At 34.5% G+C, this 20,923-nt stretch overlaps 1 protein-coding gene across 1 annotated transcript in view; it reads right to left on the bottom strand.

The window, feature by feature from the left end:
* The window catches only part of NCAM2 (neural cell adhesion molecule 2), a 590,430-nt gene that overhangs the window by 24,850 nt on the left and 544,657 nt on the right, over nucleotides 1–20,923 (bottom strand). Inside the window, exon 16 of the mRNA XM_004711304.2 lies at nucleotides 7,498–7,702. Coding sequence (XP_004711361.1) covers nucleotides 7,498–7,702 — 205 coding nt within the window. The remainder of the gene's footprint in view (nucleotides 1–7,497; nucleotides 7,703–20,923) is intronic.

Genomic DNA, 20,923 nt, shown 5'->3' with positions numbered 1-20,923 from the left:
ATTTTAGCAACTGACAGTTTCCTTAGGCATTGCAAACTAGCAGGCATTTTGAAAATACAGCTAAAGCCCTAGAGGAAGGTGAGGATCAAATCTAAACATTAATTTTATACTCATATATATTGTCACTTTGTCCTATGTGGTGACTTGTGTATTGCTGTGATAACTGGAAGCTATGACAGTGGTCTTTCAAAACCAGCAGTTTTGAAACAGTTTTCAGCAGAACTTCCAGACTTAGGCCACAGAAGAAGCCTTCCACTTCAGAGGAAAATCCTATGGATAATATGGTAATTGCATAATTTTATGTTATCTTGAAGATATATAAAAGTGTAGGGGTGATATTCAACCTGTCAGTCAGGTGACAGCCTGATGGTGCCTCCGTGTGGCCCGGACCTTCCCATAAGGAGGCCCTGGGAGCCTCCTCCTCTCACTCTAGCTTCACTTTCCTGCTGGCTCACCCTACTTTCTTCCAGAGCCTTGTGGTGTTACCACCTCCATTTTATCCATACTACCAGCATTCTGTGATATTCTGTGATATTCCTGCATTCTGCATCATTGCTTGTGACTGCATGAGTCTAAAGAGGGACTTAAGGTGTAGTATCACATTTATGGACTTGAATTGGACTGAGCTGGGATGTTTTTGTGATATATTATTACTTCTTAATATAAGCTCTTTCTGATGTATATATGAGTGTCACTGGATTTATTTCTCTATTAAACCCAGCCTAAAGCAGGATGAAAATATTGTTACTTACTGACTTAAAAAAAACATTATCAGGGATTATGCCACGAGATGAGCCCCTCAGGACAGAAGGCATTCAAAATATGACTAAGATAGAACTACTTTCAAAGCAGAATTCACCGTAATGGCATGGATGGTGTAAAGCCTAAGGTAGCAAAGCCTTCTGGAATTTCATTTGCTGATGGACACAACTCAAAATGAAAAGAAAAAGCTGCAACCATCAACTATTAAATGGAAATTGGTATGTACAAAGTATGAATCTGGAAAATTTAGAGGTAATTAAAACTATAGTGGAGTGCAGAAGATTAATATTCTAGGCATTAGATAGATGAAGTAGACTGGTATTGGCCTTTTACAATCAGAAAATCATATGATTTACTATGTTGGGAATCAAAAATCAAGGGGAATGATGTTTTATTCATCACCAAAAAGGAAATTTCAATATCTATCTTGAAGTATGATGCTGTTTATGATATTATGTACAGCAGAATTATATATAGGATAATGTTTATATATAAAAATGAAATCTAGTCAATACAACAATTATTCAAATTTGTACATCAATAACTAAAGCTAGTGATGCAGAAATAGAAAAATTCTACCAACATTTTAGTCTGAACTTGATCAAATATGCAATCAACATGCAGTGATATTATTTCTTATTCAATGCAGAGTTGGAAAAAAGAGCAAAGCACAGTAATGGGAAAATGTGGTCTTGGTGATAGAAGTGAACCCTTTCCAACAGAGTAGAACTGGCCCTGTGGTTTCTGAAAAGCGTAAGCCTTTCTGGAAGATGAATTCCTGCTTTGCAGGAGATCTCGTCTGAAGGGCACAGGCTCATCTTTTTCCTACTCTATAGCTGGGGGAGGAGAACTGCTTTCCTGCTGGTAGCAGCCCAATACCTAAGCCATTATACCACCAGGTATCCTTTTAGTATCTCTAGCCAAATCTTATAGTCTTCATCTGTAAAGGAGTGTAAGCATTCCTAATGCACACTGTGGTATTTACATAATTTCCTGGCAAATGGAAGATATATAAAAACGTAGAGGTGGTCATCAACTTGTCAATCAGGCCACTACCTGATGGTGCCTCCTTGTGGGGAAGCCCTGCTCATAAGGAAGACCCAGGGAACCGCCCCCTCTCGTTTTGTTTCCACTTTGCTTGACACCTGAGAGCTGCCAGAATCCTGCCATGTTTCCACCGACTGGGGATCCACTGGAGTTTAGGGCAATTGGCTGATGATATTCCTATAATCGGCATTTTGTGTGTACCTATGAGTCTAAGGAGGGACTTTTGGGATAGTATCAGATTTATGGACTTGAGTTGGATCAAACTGGGTTGTTCTCTTGATATATAATTATTTCTTGATATAAAGCTCTCTTTTATACATAAATAAGTTTCACTGATATGCTTCTTTAGTCAACCCAGCCCAAAAACATATGTTATGAGATTAAAGAGGGAAATGCATATCCAATGTTTACAAAAGAAACCTGTGTTAGGCAGGATTCTCTAGAGAAATGAAAATTGGACACATAATTATACATATATGAAGATAGGTTTATACAGCGAGAAAGAATATAATGGCTAAATCATTCACAGAGCAGTACTGAGGGCTTAATTCAACTAATTTTCATGTAACAGTTCATATACTGAAGGTCCTTCAACTCACACAGGCTGTTGGTCCAAGTTCAAGGAAGCAGAAATAGGAGTATTCCATCAGGCAAGACAGGCAGAGTCAGCCCTGCAGGCAGCAGACAGCAGAGTGGGGCAGTGACAGTTGGTTTCCCTGAGATCTTAGCAAAGTAGGCCCGATGGGATCTCCAACTCAAGTGATGCACGCACCAGGAGCAGAATGAAGCAGATTTCAAAGAAGTCTCAAGCTGTAGCGACATGATCCACAGGTTGCCTCAGCCCACAGGTAGTGCAGCACATGGTTGAGGCAAAGATCTAGCTCAAGCAGCAGAACACTGGTCCAATCACCAAGGAAGAAGAGAGAAGAAATTCCCAGAATCCTCATGAGAAGGTCACGCCCACAAGGAGGTGTCATCAGGTTGTGACCTGATTCCACAAGCAAGACACCACCCCTTCACCCTTAATATCCTCAAGTTGACTCATGATGTGTAATTTCCACAAAACCCTACAAAGCCTTTAATTGAATAACAGTTGCTTTCTGGAATTATGGATAGCAGACTGTAAAATGACCTTACTAATTGTATTTTCAAGCATATCTCAACCTCATGATGTCATTTTTCTATGTCCATTTTTCATAAATACTTTGAATGATATTTTTAAAATTATGAAATATGAAAATTTATCCCATGATAGAATTTTTCAAGACCAAGAATTTCTTCATCACAAGTACATTTTCTCAACAACACAAAATCCAACTGCGGACGTGGACATCTCCATAAAGGACATCTCCATAAAGAATTTACTCTATCAAATTGAGTAAATCTATGAGAAGAGACCCTGGAGACGATAATATTGGTGCTAAAAATAGATCAGTGTCTGGTTGTGGAACTGGCCTTCCATAACTCAGATGTGAGTTCAGATTGAAGTTGAAGAAAATTTCAAAAAGACCATGAACACCAAAATATGACCTTGAGTATATTCTACCTGAATATCAAGAACAGGTTAGGCAAATTAGATATTAATGACAGAGATATGATGTGCTGTGGGGTAACATCAAAAATATCATACACGAAGAAAGAAAAAGGTCAATTGAAAAACAGGTCAAAGTGGATGTCAGAAGAGACCCTGAAACTTGTTCTTAATCATACAGTAGCTAAGGAACATGGAAGAAATGATGAAGTCAAAGAGCTTAAGAGGAAATTTCAAAGAGTACCTCCATAAAAATGAGGTAAAATATTATAATGAAATGTACAAAGATCTAGGGTAGAAAAACAAAAAGGAGAAAACTTTCACTATATCTTAAGGTAAAAATACTCAAAAAAAAATGCGCCTTAAGTTGAAATATTCAGAGTTTATGGAAAAATCTTGAATGATGCCAGAAGCATCCAAGGAATACGTAAAGAATACAGTCACTCTATCAAAAATAATTTGATATTCAGCCTTTCAAGTGGTAGCATATAAGCAAGAAACAGTTAATGAAGGAAGAAGTCCAACCTGCACAAATTGAGCTGGTTCAACAAACTGATGGAGAATTGGATGCACTCAACTCTCTATACCAAAACTTTGAAGACAGAGACTTGGCCAAATTATTGGAAGAGATCATTATTTGTACCTATTCCAAAGAAAGGTGACCCAAGAGAATGGTCAAATTAAAGAATAACATCATTGATATTACATGAAAGAAAAAATGTTGTACATAATTCAACATTTCCATCATACAGAAGATGATGTGGAACTAAAGATATTATTGCTGACACCAGATGAATCCTAGTTAAATGGAGAAAATATTAAAAATATGTTTACTTTGTTTATTTGTATTTTTGACTATACAAAGATATAACTGTATGGATATATATAAATATATCCTTGAGAAGAATGGGAATTCCAGAATACAAATCAAGAAACGGTTACATCCTCATACAATACATATACAATCTGTATAATGAGCAAATAATCATAGACACTGAATGATATTAAGAAGAATGCAGCATCAGGATTTGGAGGAATGTTTATTAACAACCTGCAATGTGCCAATGACACAATCTTGTTTGGTGAAAGTAGGATTTGAATCACTTGCTGATGAAGATCAAAGATTTCAGCCTTCAGTGTGAATTACAACTCTATGTAAATAAAACAAAAATTTTCTTAAGTGGACTTATAGGTAACATCATGACAAATGAACAAAAGATTGAAGTCGTATGGAATTTCACTTTGCTTTGATCCACAATTAATGATCATGAAAGCAGCAGTCAAGAGATCAAGTTATGCATGGCATTAGCCAGATCTTCTGCACAAGACCTTATTTAAAGTATTGAAAAGCAAGAAATTTACTTTGAGGATTCAGGTAATACCTGATCCCAACCATGATATCTTCAATCACATCATATACATATGAAAGTTAAACATGAAATGAGGAAAACTGAAGAAGAAAGGGTGCATTTGAAAGTACCGCATATTGCCAAAAGTCTAGCAAGAATTATCGTAACAGGCAAGGATGGAAAGACTTCATCTCGTGTTCTTTGGGCACATTGTCAGAAAACTCCAGTCCCTAGACCATCATGCTTGATAAAGCAGAGGGAGAGCCGAATAGAAGGCCCTTGGAGAGATGGACTGACACAGTGGCTGAAACAAGGGTCTGGAACGGAAGAGTAGCTATGAGGATGGTACAAGACTCGCAGTGTTCTGTTCTCTTCTCCCCAGAGGCTCTCTCAGTTGGAATCAACTTGTTGGCAACTAATAGCAACAAAAACATCTACATAGGTCTCTATTTGAAGTTATGGGATGAATGATTTACTAAAAGAACTGAGAACAGAACATTAAGAAACAAGACAATACATTAATTTACAAATGTACCATACAGTCTCTTGAATGCAATATGGTCAACAATAAAATATTATATGGCATTTATGTGGCATCATTAACTGTATCTGCTCCACTTAAAGTCTTCTGTGACTGTAAAGAACAATTTGAGTGAAAGCCTCAGTCAAGAATAGAAAGGGTTAAGAAATAATAACAAATTGATTAAAGCAGAAATATACTTTGATTAAACACTCTTTCAATTTTTTCAACAAAAGGAATAAGATTTGTAGCAAATAACAGAAAGCAATATTATTCCACCAAGTAAGACATAACAATTTGACACCTCTTAGAAAAGAGAACATTTAAAAATCAATTCCACTGCGTTTTAGAAATCTGGAACTAAACACAGCCATAATATTTAAAAAGAAGACTAAATCAAGTATTTTCTTATTTTTTAAAAAAAAACCCTAATTATTGTTGTAATTAAGTTTATGAAAAGTAATTACATATTTTTCAATTTGCAATATCAATCTTAATGTTGCAATTAAATATTTATTTCCTAAAATATAACTGTTACTGCAATGATTGATTATATTTTGTTTCTTTAATTTCAATAGATTATAATCTCAAATTATCAGCATTGTTATTATTAAAGGCCTGTCAAGGTCCTTTTATTTGCTTCTCAGAGAGGGAGACCATTACCCTTTTAAAAAACTTTATGTTGTATTGACGTATAGTCATATAGTTCACATACTGTGCAATTCAATGAATTAAATGTATTTAAGAGTTGTGCAAATATCACCATTTTCACACTGAGAATCTTTTTGGCATTCTGCACTAATTATTATTTATTGGCTCCCCAATTTTCTCCAAAGTCCCCTACCATGGCCTTTTCGGATTTGTCACAACACAATCCTCTATGATATATGCAGCAACCTGATAAAGCCTTCAGGTGAGAGAATTCATTACTTTTTACAATTTGATTGCATCCATCAACCTGGGCTTTTAAAAAGCAAGAAGAAAATTATTGATTCGTAGTTTGAAAGGATTTATTTTGTACAGTTATCAGTTCTCTGATAATTCATGTTTAGATTTAAAGAAATCGCAATCATAGGGTGTATGTGTATATGTGTGTGTATGGTGTGTGGTGTGTTTTTAAGGAGCCCTTGTGTAGCTGTCAGCCAAGAACTAGATTGTTACCTTGCAAGGTCAGTGGTTCAAACCCACTAGCTGCTCCATAAAAGTAAGTTGAGCCTATCTGCTCCCATACAGAATTACAACTTCAAAAGCTTTATATGTATATAAAGGGTTGCTGAGTTAGAAACAAATTAATAGTAGTTGCGGTTTGGGGTCTTAGTTGTACATGTGTATGTGCGCGTGCGTGCGTGCGTGCGTGTGTGTGTGTGTGTGTGTGTGTGTAGGAGTTTCAAGATAATTTAAAGAATAGGTACAAAACTCATGAAAAGGGGTAACAAAGTGATACTTTGTAAGCAGCTTAAAATATCAGCTTATTAGAACTGTTACAGAGTGATCATAACGATATAGTCTGTTATTGGTGAAATGCTAAAGAAAGCGAACAATTAATGGGATAATGAGCACAGAAGCAGAACCACTTATACACAGTAATTTGATAAGTGACAAAAAATAATTATTGTATAGTGAAGAAAGGACAATTGCCCCATTTCCTACATGCAATATTAATAACACTATATGAAAAATAAAACATAATCCGGACTTTTCTACCTCTGTTGCATTGTAAATTTATATTTTACTGGTGACATTACCATTTCAGTGGAGAATATAGAGCAGTACAGTCAAGAAAGATAATAGTAAAATGGATAGACTACTTGTAAAGTGACTGTAATAAAACATTGTACTTAAATGATGAAAATCAGAATAACTGCTCAATTTTATTAGTTCACAGGTAAACATTAATTTAAATCACAGTGGATTCCACTACATATTCAACAGATTAGTTACAATAAAGTATGAAAATTAATGTGTTACCAATAATCTGTCTGGTTCTACCCAAATTCTGAAGTGATGGTAGAAGATGTTAAACTTGACATAATTACTTGGATAAAAAATGCAGCAGTATCTTTAAACAAATGTGAACATGGACATACTGTTCTTTCCAGAAAATCCACACTTAAATTCAAAGACAGCTACTAGTAAGTGCTTAATTAAACAATTAAAATGTCAAACTAACTTTGAGAACAGTTTGTCCAGTAGCCATATAATGAAACTCTACCCTGTCTGGACACCAAGCACTGAACCTTGTCTCTGGCACTGTTTCCCCTGATGTGATGCAGATTCCCGGTACTCACAGGTATGCAGCCTTGCCCTCTTCGAGTTCTTTACTTTTGCCACTGGAGCCACTTTTCTTCCCACACATCCTCCTGGTGATACACATCAGTAAGCCACATTGTCGAATAAAGAAGCAGCTGACATCTGTTACCACAAGGATTAGCAATAGCGCTGCAACGCCCAAGCCAATGACTGCTCCAAGGCCAAGGCCATTAAAAAGTGTATCTTAAAAACATAAAAGAAAACAACTTTATTAAATCAATTAACACGCAATGAGAAAGGATATTACATTAGAAAATTATTTTTAAAATTGAATTTTATACAAGAAAAAAAGTTCAACTCAAGAGGTAGAGGAAAATGTCTCACTGATAGTCTTCAATTTTATGATTTGTGGGTCTTTTTGCTTGGGTTTTCAAACAGTATTTTAACAACTGACATGTTAACAATGATTTGAGATATTTTTTACAAACTTTCTTTTAAAAATAAAAAAGCCCAAATTATTCTTCTTTCAAATATTTATTTGATTCCCTATGGGAAAGATAATAAAGTATTATCTTATTTCTAACTGTACTCTATCAGAAAGTCACAGCCATTAATATATTATCACAGTTAAAAGTAAATTTCATTCAAAAATCCCTTAAGACAGGTGTTAAATAAATGTACTATAAGAAATTATTTTGGTTTCAAGACTTTAACTTGCAAATGGATTTATGCAAACTCTTTGCTTTGACAGGAAATACATTTTAAAATACTTGCCTATAAATGTTTTTCAAAAGATCATTTCAGAATAAATGGTTTACTTGTATTTTTCCAGAGAAATAGTTTCAAAAATCTTATTAAAAAACAGGTACAATTTTCCAGTCCTGGTCTAAAAGCCTTTCGCAGGTTTTGTCTTAAGAATGCCGGGAAAGTCGGGCATCACTTTTGCTGGGCAGTATTGCAGGAGATGTCGATAAAGAAACAAATAACAAATATGCAGAAAAGGGCTGATAGGGAATAAGATAAAGTATGCTGATTGCAGACTACAAATGTCAAAAGGAACAAGAGGTAAATATCAAATGGTATATTTGTATAAATGAATACGAAGGTGAATTACCTAACCATAGAAATAGACATAGGAACATAAGCATGATAAAAGAAACTAGATTAAACTGGCCATGTTGTGGGGAAAGAAATAAAAACAAAACCCCAAAACTTCTAGAATATAATTATATTTGCATATTTTTGCACTGATATGGTTCTACACTATTTACTTATATTAAAACTTAGCTCTAATACATTTTAAATTATAATTATTCTTTTAATAAAATATTTAATTATTCAGCATAGTCATGGTCAGGGTGCGATGTAACAACAATGAAAAATACAACTTTCTCCTAGTTCCTAAATGTTTCCTCCCTGCTCCCACTATCATGATCCTTATAAGTCTGGCTAGACCAGAGGATGTACACTGGTACAGATAGGAACTGGAAATACAGGGAATCCAGGGCGGATGATCCCTACAGGACCAGTCGTGTGAGTGGTGATACTGGGAGGGTGGAGGGAGATTGGGTTGGAAAGAGGGAACCGATTACAAGGAACTATATGTGACCTCCGAAAAGTGGGTAAAGGGAGATGTCGGACAGGGAAAGATATGACAAAATAACAATTTATAAATTATCTAGGGCTCATGAGGGAGGAGGGAGCGGGGAGGGGGGGGGAAATGAGGACCTAATGTCGGGGGATTAAGTGGAGAGAAAATGTTTTGATAATGATGTCCAAATGCGCTTCACCCAATTGATGTGTGTATGGATTGTGATAAGAGTTGTATGAGCCCCTAATAAAATGATTTAAAAAAGAAAAAAAACACTAGTAGGTGCATATATCAACATAACAAAAATGTATGTACAAGTTTTTCTCATATTGTAGTAAACAAATTCATAATTTTTCATAATAATTGAGATAAATTCCTAAGAAGTCAAAATAACTCTTCTCATTTTAAATTTACCATTAACAAGTTGTTCTTGACTATATCATACCTAGATGAAGCCCTTATATAATTATTTCTTCCAATGACTGGATCTCATGTCTACATTTGATTTTTGGTTATTCCAGGAAATATAGGAGTTATAAGATAGAAATCAGGAAATAAAAGTCATGAGTCTAGAAATATGGAGTGCAAAAACTATATTTGAACATGGTGGCCTCTCTATTTTACAGACAAATTTACAGACAAATCAAATCTTCTGGGACATTTTGCAGTGTCTCCTGCATTGTGCTATTGAGAGTTCCTTAAGTAATGAACAAAGCTTGTAGTTCGCATAGTCAAGTATAATTTTGTTTGTAGTGTGCTGTATTCAATAGACAGGAGTAGATAATAAACACACAGGGCTGGAGGGAAATGATTTCAATGCCACTTCACAATTTGTTTTTCCATATAAAATTTTAATATTCTTATTAGATGATGATCATTTAGAAAAATTATTTAGGCAATAACTCAACTCAATTAACTGCCATACAGTTGATGACAACTCAAAACGATCCTATAAGACAGGTCAAACTACAACTTGGTTTGCCAGACTAATTCTTTTCTAGGGTAGGAAGCCTCATCTCTCTCTGTCATAGCCGGCTGATGGCCGTAAAGTGCTGAAATTGAGAGATGCAGCCCAATGTATAATCAGTACTCCACTAGGCACCCAATATTTAATCAATAAATAGAGAAATCACTGGTTTCTGATGCCCAGTTTTCCTGTCACGTAAACTTCTTTGAAAGATTGGAGAAAAGGGCGTATTTTTAATAGTTTTCAGTCATATAAAATTAGTACCTTTTTCTCCTCACAATCTCAATCAACAAATGAAGAATCAGATTTCAAATAAAATCAACCAATTTTTAAAGAGGCACACCAGATTAAAAAAAAACTAGCATTCTGTGTCATAAAATAGTACACCAAAAAGTGAGAATTTCTATCAGCAATTTAAAAAATATTATCTTCCACGATCCTTTTAAAAATGTTAATAGTTTTCATTGAATAAATAATTTCAATATATTTAAGGAAATTTACCTGTGAATCATCTTTGAGAATATATAATGTTAATACTTTTCTTCAAACGTTTAAGGCACTTATTTGTGATATGCTTCATAGACTCTATAATCAAGGCTCAGAAAAGACAAATAAAAAACAATCCCATACATACTAGGCTTTTGTTCTTGTACATTTAATTATTAGATTACCCAGTTTATTTGAATTGTTCACGACTTCCTTTGGGTTCTCCTGATAAACAGACATGGGATTTTTGTGAATTTTAAATGTGATTTTATGAGTAACACTAATAACACATATTACTCAGCCTATAATGCTAATTTAGCAAATATTGGCTGTTACTATCATAATTACTACTTTGATGATTTTTCCTATTATTATAGAACTCTATAGAGATGAGAACTTGGTCAATAAAAATCCAAGGACTATCAAAAGATAAAGTAGGCTCTAATCTTTTACCATCACCAATTTACTCAAGAAGAATATAGCTTACTAACCAGTGCTTAATCTATGGAGAATATAGTCTTTAACGATTAAATGACTTAAGTTTTGCTAGCTAGCTTTTAAATGTTAAGTGGTTTATCTGTGACATTTTAAACATTATCGGTATACTGATCTACATGATTTTCATGCTTTAGACAAATTTCTTAGAAAAATTATATTTGTAAAGTATAAAGTACAAAGTTTAAAAACAATAAGTATAAAGTATTATTGATAATAGAATAGCTGCTACTTATTTTCAAGAAAAACAATATTATACCATTTTCTAACATATTTAAAATTTTAGATTATTACAATTTATTTATGAAAGAGAATTATTTTTGTCATTACAGAGCATAAGTATAATTAATCCTCAAAGAAGGTTTAATTACAAATATTAAATTAAGTTGTCTTTTTGAAAGTTATAGCTCCTCATTTTAAAATTTTATTTTAGGACTTTAAAAAAAAGTTTTATAGAAAAAGTACCATGGAATTACAGAAGAACAAACAAGACTATTTTGGGAGAAGTCCAACCAGACTACTCCTAAGAAATTAGGGTGATGAGACTTAATGGAACGCGCTTTGGATATATGGGTAGGAGAGCCCAGTCCTGGAAAAGTAGATCATGATCGGGAAAGTAGAGCGTCCTCATTCATGAAGACGCTCAGTGACATGAATTGACAGAGGGATGGCAACTACAGGCACAACGTAACAATGGGGAGGATGGCACAGGGCTGACGAGATGACATCTAACAACAACAAAATCAAGAACTTTTCTGAAACCAGCAGCCATTTGTCATTTTGTTATGCAGCAGTGTTTTTTGTGTTGCTATGTATGTGTTGTGATGATGTGGGAAATTATTCCACAAATACTTGAAGTATCAGCTGAGCTATGTGGGGTGGGCAGGTTTCAGCTGAGTTCCAAACTAAAACGAGTTGAGGCAAGATGCCTAATGACATCCTTCTGGAAAACAAACAATGAAAACCTTTTGATCACAAAAGGCATTGCCTGGCTTGATTGTTTTGGACTTGTTATCAGGAGGAGTCAATCCCTAGAGCACAATGTGTGACAAAACGGAGGATCATGGAGTTCATGTGAAATGTAGGTGAGATAAATAGGCCAAGGATGGATTTGAACATGACATTCGTTGTGAAGATGAATCACATCTGAGCAACATTTCACACGATTTTGCATAAGGTCTTCTGAAACCATTGTCAATTCAAAGGCTCAATGCTATTGTCATGGAGTTAATTTCGATTGTTAATGACCCATTATAAGGTTTCTGGAGCTATACATCTTTACAGGAGCAAATTGTTCTCTCTTACAGTTGCTGGTGGTTTGCACCCTGACCTTGTGATAAGCCGTCCAATGCTTACCTGGCAGCACAAGCGGGGCACCTGGACTTGAAGACAGATACCCACAATAACAGCATTCATCATTTCCTGAGGCTAGCCATCACCTCACAGGAATTTTTTGGATAGAAATTACTTTTTCTTACATTTAGAAAAAATAAGTTAATAATGATTTGCTTATTATTCTAAATTGAAGCTGAGGATGGATAATTATTTAAGTCATTTCAAATTAATCTTTACTAAAATTTACAGAATACTTCAACATTTGTGTTATGATGTTAACTGGATAAGAAATTTATGACTCAGGAATATAATATAATCAGATGGTCTTTAGATGATACAACTTATGTCCAGAGAATTTAGTGAACTAAGTCTTAGGAATCAGGACAGTAATTTATCCTTGAAATTAGATCTACACATTTAAAGCATTATTTAACTTCAGAGATTATTTTTTAAATACTTGTATTATTCTCAAAATTTTATATCGGAAATGCAGCAAACAATCAAGAGAGAGAACTAAAATATGATAAATGAATTGTAATGCATAAAGTTCTCACAGGAAAAAAAAATGACTCTTGGAGTGAAACTTTCCAAACTAAACCAAACTCACTTTCATAGAGCAGATGCTTACTTAAAGCAACCCGATTGCGTTAGCATTGTAGAACGGCCCTTGTGGGTTTCTGACACTGTAACCTACAGGAGTAGAAAGCTCCATTTTTCTCTGGGAAGGACTTTAAATAAGGTATGCTATTCTAAATAATTCATTTACACTCTTACATTAAGCTTCTTATTTGTGATTATTTTCCACTTATTTATTTTTTGAAAAAGTTTTTTTATTAAATTTGGATAAAAATAAGCAAATACAGCAGCAAAATATTAAAACTTTTACCTTTTGGTACATTTTTTATAATGATTGAAAGTTCTAATGAATTTCAGTTAGACTAATTTCAACAACTTCCACCCCATAGCTACACCGTATCACTCATAAAATTTAAGAATTAGGTAACAAAATTGATATATTACCTATGAGTTTTAAAAAAAATAATCATTTTATTAGGGGCTCATACAACTCATCACAATCTGTACATATGTCATCTATGTCCATCACTGTAGTACATATGTTGACTTCATCATTCTTATGACACCCACTTTCCACTTGAGCCCCTGATATCAGCTCCTTTCCCCCCCTCCCTCCCCGCTCCCCCATCCCCACGATAGTTTATAATTTATTATTATTTTATCATATCTTACCCCATCCCACACCTCCCTCACCCACTTCCCGCTGTCCGTCCCCCAGGGAGGAGGCCACATGGAGACCTTGTCCTCTATCCCCCCTTTCTCCCTCCTTCCCTCCACCCTCCCGCCATCGCCACTCTCTCCACTGGGCCTGGGGGGCTCATCTGTCCTGGGTTCACTGCATTTCCAGTTCCTATCAGTGCCAGTAAACCTCCTCCAGTCCAGCCGGATATGTAAGGTAGAATTGGGATCATGTTAGTGGGGTGGAGGAAGCATTTAAGAATCAGAGGAAAATTGCATATTCCATCATTACTACACTGCACTCCAATTTGCTCCTCACCTCCCTGCAGCCCTTCTGTAAGGGGATGTCCCATTTCCCCCCGGATGGGCCCTGGGTCCCCATTCTGAACTCCCCCTTATTCACAATGTTATGATTTTTTTTTTTTGGTCTTTGATGCCTGATACCTGACCTTTTGAACATAATTAATATATTTCAGCAATGTAGTCAAATCCAAATTCTTTTCAAATTCTTTTTATATCACTTTTCATGTTTCAGTTGTAAAAATGATCTCACAATGAATCCCTGATTAGGTTTTCCTTTGAAAATTTAATTTTAACTGTTCAGGGAAAAATGACAACTAGCATCTTAGCAAAATAATAAACTGGAGCTGTTTTTTATTTCTTGCACCAATATTTAACTGACTTTCTCTATGTAAATATCTCCAAATAGATGTAGAACTGCTTTCAGAACTCATAAACCTATGATAAAGATTTTGCGGAGAAAAAATTTTAAAGGGTCCTGTGATGAAGATTGCTTACTGCCCTCTAGAATTCTGATAGCTTTTCTCAAAAGGGATAATTCTACTTGTAACAAATAAGGAAGTTAGTGTGCATCAAAGACAACCAGAGGCTTTGGGGAAAAACAAATGCAAAATAAAAAACAAAACAGTTTGTTGTTTGTCATGCCAACACTACATGATACATTTTCAAACTATAGAAATAAGTCAATTATCTTGTAGTTATGTGCTTTTCCTTTATCCACCCTAGAGCTACACACTTGAAAACACTGATTGACCTATGTGAAAAATAAAAGCAAAATGACCTAAGTATTAATCTATATAGAAGAGCTGTATGTGGGCTTAGTGTTGAACTAGTACAGACTGTCTGCCTTCCTTTGGGGAGATCTAGTCAATGCGCTCTCTGATTGAAGAGCTGCATGTTTTCATGATGTTGAAGACGATTAGCAGAGCTTCCAGACTGAGATGGGAAAGTATAGGCCACTGATCTACTTCTGAAAAACCAGGCAATGAAAACACTTATCTACTTATCTTACAGAAGGCATCAGTATCAGTCAGAGACTGCTGAATCAAAGGTATTTATTAAAAATAATATGAGAAAAGGTAGAGAGAGAAAATTTATGAGAACCTCCAAACTATTGAGAGCTCCCCTCAAGATATGACATCACAGGGATGTTTCAGGTTTGCTTTTATGATACATTAGTAGAAAATTGGTCCATTTATTTACTCTGTAAATATGATCGGACTAACCTATAAAGTTAATTTAAATTTTGGTTATTAAGAATTCTCTTTATACAAATGTAAAATAATATATACTTTTTAGAACTTTAGTAATTTAGATGAAAGAGTTAAGTTTCAAATTATTTAAGTTTAATTCTGGAGAAAGCATTAAGAAATGATAACTGTTCTTGGGGTTTTATGGAAAACAGATTAGGAAAAAAATATGTATTCTCAAACATAACCAAAAATTACCATTCTTGAGAGGCCTATGTGCAATCACATTCAACAACTTTAGATAAAAACAATATGGAGAAATACTTATATGAGGATACTGCATATATTTAAAACACAATAATAATACATGATTTATTAGGCAAAAACATTTCCCTTATAAAATATTACAGGCAATGGAGCTGTATATCCTTCAGTGGATATATTCCTTTTTAAAATTTGGATGATTGCCTAGTTTCTCCCATGTTTCAATGTTTAGGAAATTTATTTTCTATTTTAACGTATGGTGTTCATTAGAATATCACTGATTTAGACTTTTCTCATATAACAATGTTATAAAGTTTTATGTGTAGTTATATTTGAAGTTTATGTATTCAAAAGTAAAGGAAAATTTATAAAATATCACAGTATAATAACCAATTAATTCTGCCCCTCTTTTATCGATAAGGTGTGCAACATAGAACAAGCAGCCTTCTGTAGCTAGACTCCATCTATGTTCACCAAGATGGCAAACTATTTTGGAAATAGACATCTGGATTACATATGCACTTTTGTTGGTACATGGTTAACAAGGACCATTAATCCATCTGTGTTTCACAAACATTGAGTGCCAAGTAAATTACAGTACTATCGAGGTTCTTGGATATTACTAAAATAAAATTAATAAAAGCTAATATAAACCTTAAGGCTTTAATACATCTATTCTTATCTATATTTACTTGTGAAGTGTACATTTCCTAAATGTATTATAATTCATTGGATTACATACAACACACACGAGAACAAAAGGATAAGTTTTCCTTTCCACACTAATAAGATGGACTCTTAATAGAAAGAGCTTTCGTTAGTCTTATAGTAATCTCCTGTATTCCAGAAGATATGCTGTAAGGCAACACATACTTTGGAAGAAAAATTAATTAAAAAATTAATTTCACTAATTTGAAAACTTGCTGTCCCTGAGTATTTCACACCATTTGTCTCATACTATATTAGAAAAGCAGTTTTTCCAAGATCATCTGTCAATTACAGACTTGGAATTGATATTAAACTTATAAGTTAAATATATACCATGCTTTTCCTAGGATTCTCCTAAATAAATAGCTAGATAAAAACATGTAGCAGAAAGAGCGACTGACAAAAGTGCATTTGTCTCAGGCCTAGATGCTTTCCATCATCCAATGTAGGGTAACACATTTGCAAATATTACTATATGTGATCAGCAACAAAATAGCACTGTCTAAAAAGGAGTTAAAATATTTGTATACTTGTCATAAATGACCGGGAGGTAGAAAATGCAATCACAACAATCCCACAATGTAGACCAAAACTAGTGGAGTCCCTGAATGCTACAAATAACTCCACTCTTAACTGAAAGTGAGGTGCTTTGAAACCATTCTGAGGTGCCTGGCTACTGACTTTCGAAAGGCCTAGACACCGGTTGGAGTGCATGGAGTTCCACTATGCACACACGGCTCACCGCGTCCTGAATGGACTCCATGAGCAGTGGCTAGTGTTGCTTTTGCTAAATAAGCACAGCAGTCTCCAAATTTCTCAACAGGACCCAGAATTGACTCTAAGGCCATTGGTCATTTTTATTGTTGTTGAATTGTTTTGTTTTATCACGCCAAACTTCAGTCTCCAAATCTCTCCACAGAACCCACTTTGTTAGGAGCTTGCTGGGAAAGAAAGTCCTGTTCTCCAACCTTGTGGAGGCTTTTGGACAAAAAAGCAAGACTGTATCTATTGATCAGGATGTCACTTACAAAATAGTTTAAATTATTGAACTCTGACTCTGGCCTTTACAGTTTTCTTTCAGCTAAAGTAAGAAGATGTGTTAGACATGCATATATAGACGCCAGTGAGTTCTACAATGTATATTTTATAGCCCTGAAGTACCACTATAGATCACATTTATAGATGGTACGATCGCAAATAAGACTAAAAAACCAAATCAAACCCAAACAAAAAAGTTGCTGTCATCTAGTTAATTCTGAATCATAGTGACTAAAAAGGATAGGGGAGACCTGCCCCCCCCCCGCCCCCACCCCCCCCCACACCTGGCCCTGTGAGTTTCTGAAACTGTAAATCTTCATAGAAAAAGAAAGCTTCATCCTTCTACCATTATCACAAATAGAAGGGGGAGAAAACTTTGGTTTTGTTTTGATTAATGCAAGTTAAAAAATTCACGGTTGAAGATGAAATGGCTAAAACCACCAACCATCAATCTGGAGACAATGTAAAGTGATCTCCTTCTCTGTAAAGCGCTTATCTCCTGTATTAAGACAAAAGGCCTCATTCATGCATGCTGTTTTGGCTTCCTCCCCAAATGGGTGGATCTGTTTGATTTTGTTTCATATTTAATTTTTACTATTGAAAAGCAAATAAATGAACGTTTGAGGTTTGCAGTACCCCTGGAACTGTATTAATTAAAAGGGAGGATAGTATAACACATTACAATTAAAAGTTATGCAAAATTCTATTTTCTGTTTGTTGAAATCTTTTTTTTCTTTATCAAATAGCAAACTCAACTTACACCCAATATTGGATATTTACATTTTTCTTCTCATGTAAGCCACTTTTTTTTGCGTGAGCATACACTTCGGGAACAACTGAGTACGCTTTCCTCAAAGAAGTGTATTTTTAAAAATAATAAACAAGCAATGTTGCATAATTTATCTATACATTGATATGCATAACACACATTATAAAGTACAAGTGATAGATAAAATAACTATAAATAATATTTATAGTTACATAGATATTCATATTATTTGTATTGATATAAATAATATAAAATAAATAACAGAAATTCTATTATATTTTTCTCATCCTAGTGGATTACATTTTTCACTCATTTTGTATTCCACAACACAATGGGAAATATATAAAAATGTATCTATACTCTTTTATTCTCACTTTCAGTATTGATGAAACAGGGTTAATGATATATATTTATCCTAACTAAATAAGTTTGAGAATCATATATAAAGCAAATTCAAGGCCCTATATAAATGTATGGTTATTTTATTTATTTTAAATATTACTCAATGGTCATTTTTTAGAATTTTTTGGATATAAATCATATATCATCCAAATTAAAATTTTAATCAAATTAGGAAGACTTGTTCAATTATCACCACAATCTATTTTAGAACATTTTCTTTTCTCTCATACTCATTATTATTAACTCCTAATTAACTACCCAACCTTCTTGATATGCCGGTAGATAATTATTAATGGAGTTACTTTCTCTATAGATTTACCTTTCCTGTATTTCATAGACAGAAAATATACCAACAAAAACAAGAAACAATCTCACTAAAAACCCAACAAGAGTGACCAAAACAGAAAAGTACAACTACAGTTAAAAAGAAGAAGCAAGTACTAAGAACAAAAACAACTTTAAAATGGGTTAAAAAGGGGATCAAATGCTAAGGGGCAACTGTTTTTACTTAATACGCAATGGTTTCTGACTAATGGCAAGTCTATTTACATTTCTGGATTAGGGTCTGAGGAGATTCACTGCAGGCTTGATCAAAGTGGAGACCCAGTGAAGGGAATTTGGTCCTCCGCTCTCTTCACTAAAACAAAACAAAACAAACCCCAAAACAAAAAACTCATTGCCATTCAGTCAATGCTGACTCATAGCAACCCCTTGTGGGTTTCCGAGACTGTAACTGCTTATGGGGGTAGAAAGTCCAGTCTTTGTCCCGCAGAGCTGCTGGTGTTTTTGAACAGCCGACCATGCAGATCACAGTCCAACACATAAACACTATACGACCAGGGCGCCTGTGCTGTCACCCATAGCCTTCTGTGAAGCAAGTTTTCAAAATTTAAGCTACAGCAAAGTGTGGTGAAGTAATCACATGGTGCCTGGTTTCCAGAAAGAATAGTCTAGGGGCTAAAAAACTTGTCTTCAAACAAGCAGCCATCTAAGTGAGGTGTCAATTACGTCCACATGCAAGAAGCACACCAGCCTTGGTGATCGATCCAAGGATCATAAATAATAAAATCCAAATCCACAGGAGGTAAAGGTATCATAGCTCAGAATAACTTAATTTTTAATTATTTATTTCATGTAACTTCTGTTAAGAAATGGATCTTCTCCAGTTTTAACTAAAAATATTTTCTCCCAAACTACTCAGTGCCATCACTTGATCTCTGACTCAAAGAGATGGACATGGTTGAACGGCCCTTGTGGGTTTTTAAGAATGGAACTCTCTCTCTCCCAGAAAGGTTGGTGACTTTGAACTACTGACCAGGTGATTAGCGGGCCCATGTGGAACCTACTACATCATCAGGCCTCTTTAAACCTTCATAGATTTTACTTACTTGTTACAAACATTTGTTACATTCTTGAACTATCGTGCAAAGTGATTTTTATTTTTACTATTATTGATAAAGGACCTTCATTGAGATGTGAAGTTTATGATCTTTTGTATAAATTTAGTTTTAAATCACTGTGACCAGAACTCAATCATGTTATTTGTTTGTCTTTAATCTCGTTGGTTTTTTTCCTTTGATTTTTTTAGGAGTCTCATTTTTGTATCAGTTTCCGACTAACAGAAAACCATGTGCAAAAGGAGAGTTTCCACAGACTTCTTACTAGTGAGCCTGAATTTAAAATGAACGTCTTTCATTTCTGTGATGTTTTTGCTACAATTGATGAACCCACATTGGCATATTACTCACTGAAGGCCACAGTTTACATTAGGATCTACTCTTTGTCTTGAGCAGCCCTATTGGTTTAGGCAAATAAATAATGATGAATACAATACTCCTTATAAGTATCTCATTGCCTTAAAAATGCTCTGTGCACCCTACCGGCTACTCTATCCTTCTCCCCTGGATCATAGGCGGTCGCTGATCTCTGTCATTGGCTCTAAAGTTTTACTTATCCTAGCATGTCATATAGTTGAGATTCCTTTTGATTTATTCACATTTTATGTAGTCATTCCCTTAATTAGAAATGCCCATTGTAAAGAAATCTTTAATTTTTTCATACCTGTAATGTTACAATGAAAGAAAGCATGATCATTATTGAAATGCTTATTATCGCTCAGTTGAAACTTTCCTGTCTTTGAATAAAATTGCACTATTTATTGACCTTTTCTCTCTATTTCCCATTTACTTTATAATCAGTTGTGTTGTTGCTATTATCATACTTATTGGTGTTATTTTGATAGTCATTTTAGACATAGTCATCTGATAGAAGAAATAAGATGAAACGTTCAAAAGACATAAAATGAATCAAAATCACCACCCTAAAATAAAGACTGCACTTCTTTTGTGTGCTAAACTTTTACTCTGTCATGTACTGATTATTTTTTTAAACATCCAAGTATTCATGAGATAAGAAGACTCAAAAACACATCTTTCAACTTCTTGACAAAATGTACTTAATTCGCAACTTTCTAAGTTTACCCAAGTTTATGCTATTCCAATAGAAACCTGTTCACTGAAGTAACCCAATGAAAAGTTTGTGGATACAATATTAATTCTCATGCTTCTTTCAATGAACAATTTATAGGAAGTGAGTACGTAAAGCTGGTAAAACTTGAGGTGGCTGTGACTAGAGTATTGTTATCAGTGTGGAGAAAACTGCTGCA

The sequence above is a fragment of the Echinops telfairi genome, unplaced genomic scaffold (assembly GCF_000313985.2).
Source record: "Echinops telfairi isolate 266 unplaced genomic scaffold, ASM31398v2 ScPeMD7_7469;HRSCAF=8507_0, whole genome shotgun sequence".
Taxonomy (NCBI): domain Eukaryota; kingdom Metazoa; phylum Chordata; class Mammalia; order Afrosoricida; family Tenrecidae; genus Echinops; species Echinops telfairi.
This window is presented reverse-complemented; position numbering and strand designations above follow the sequence as displayed.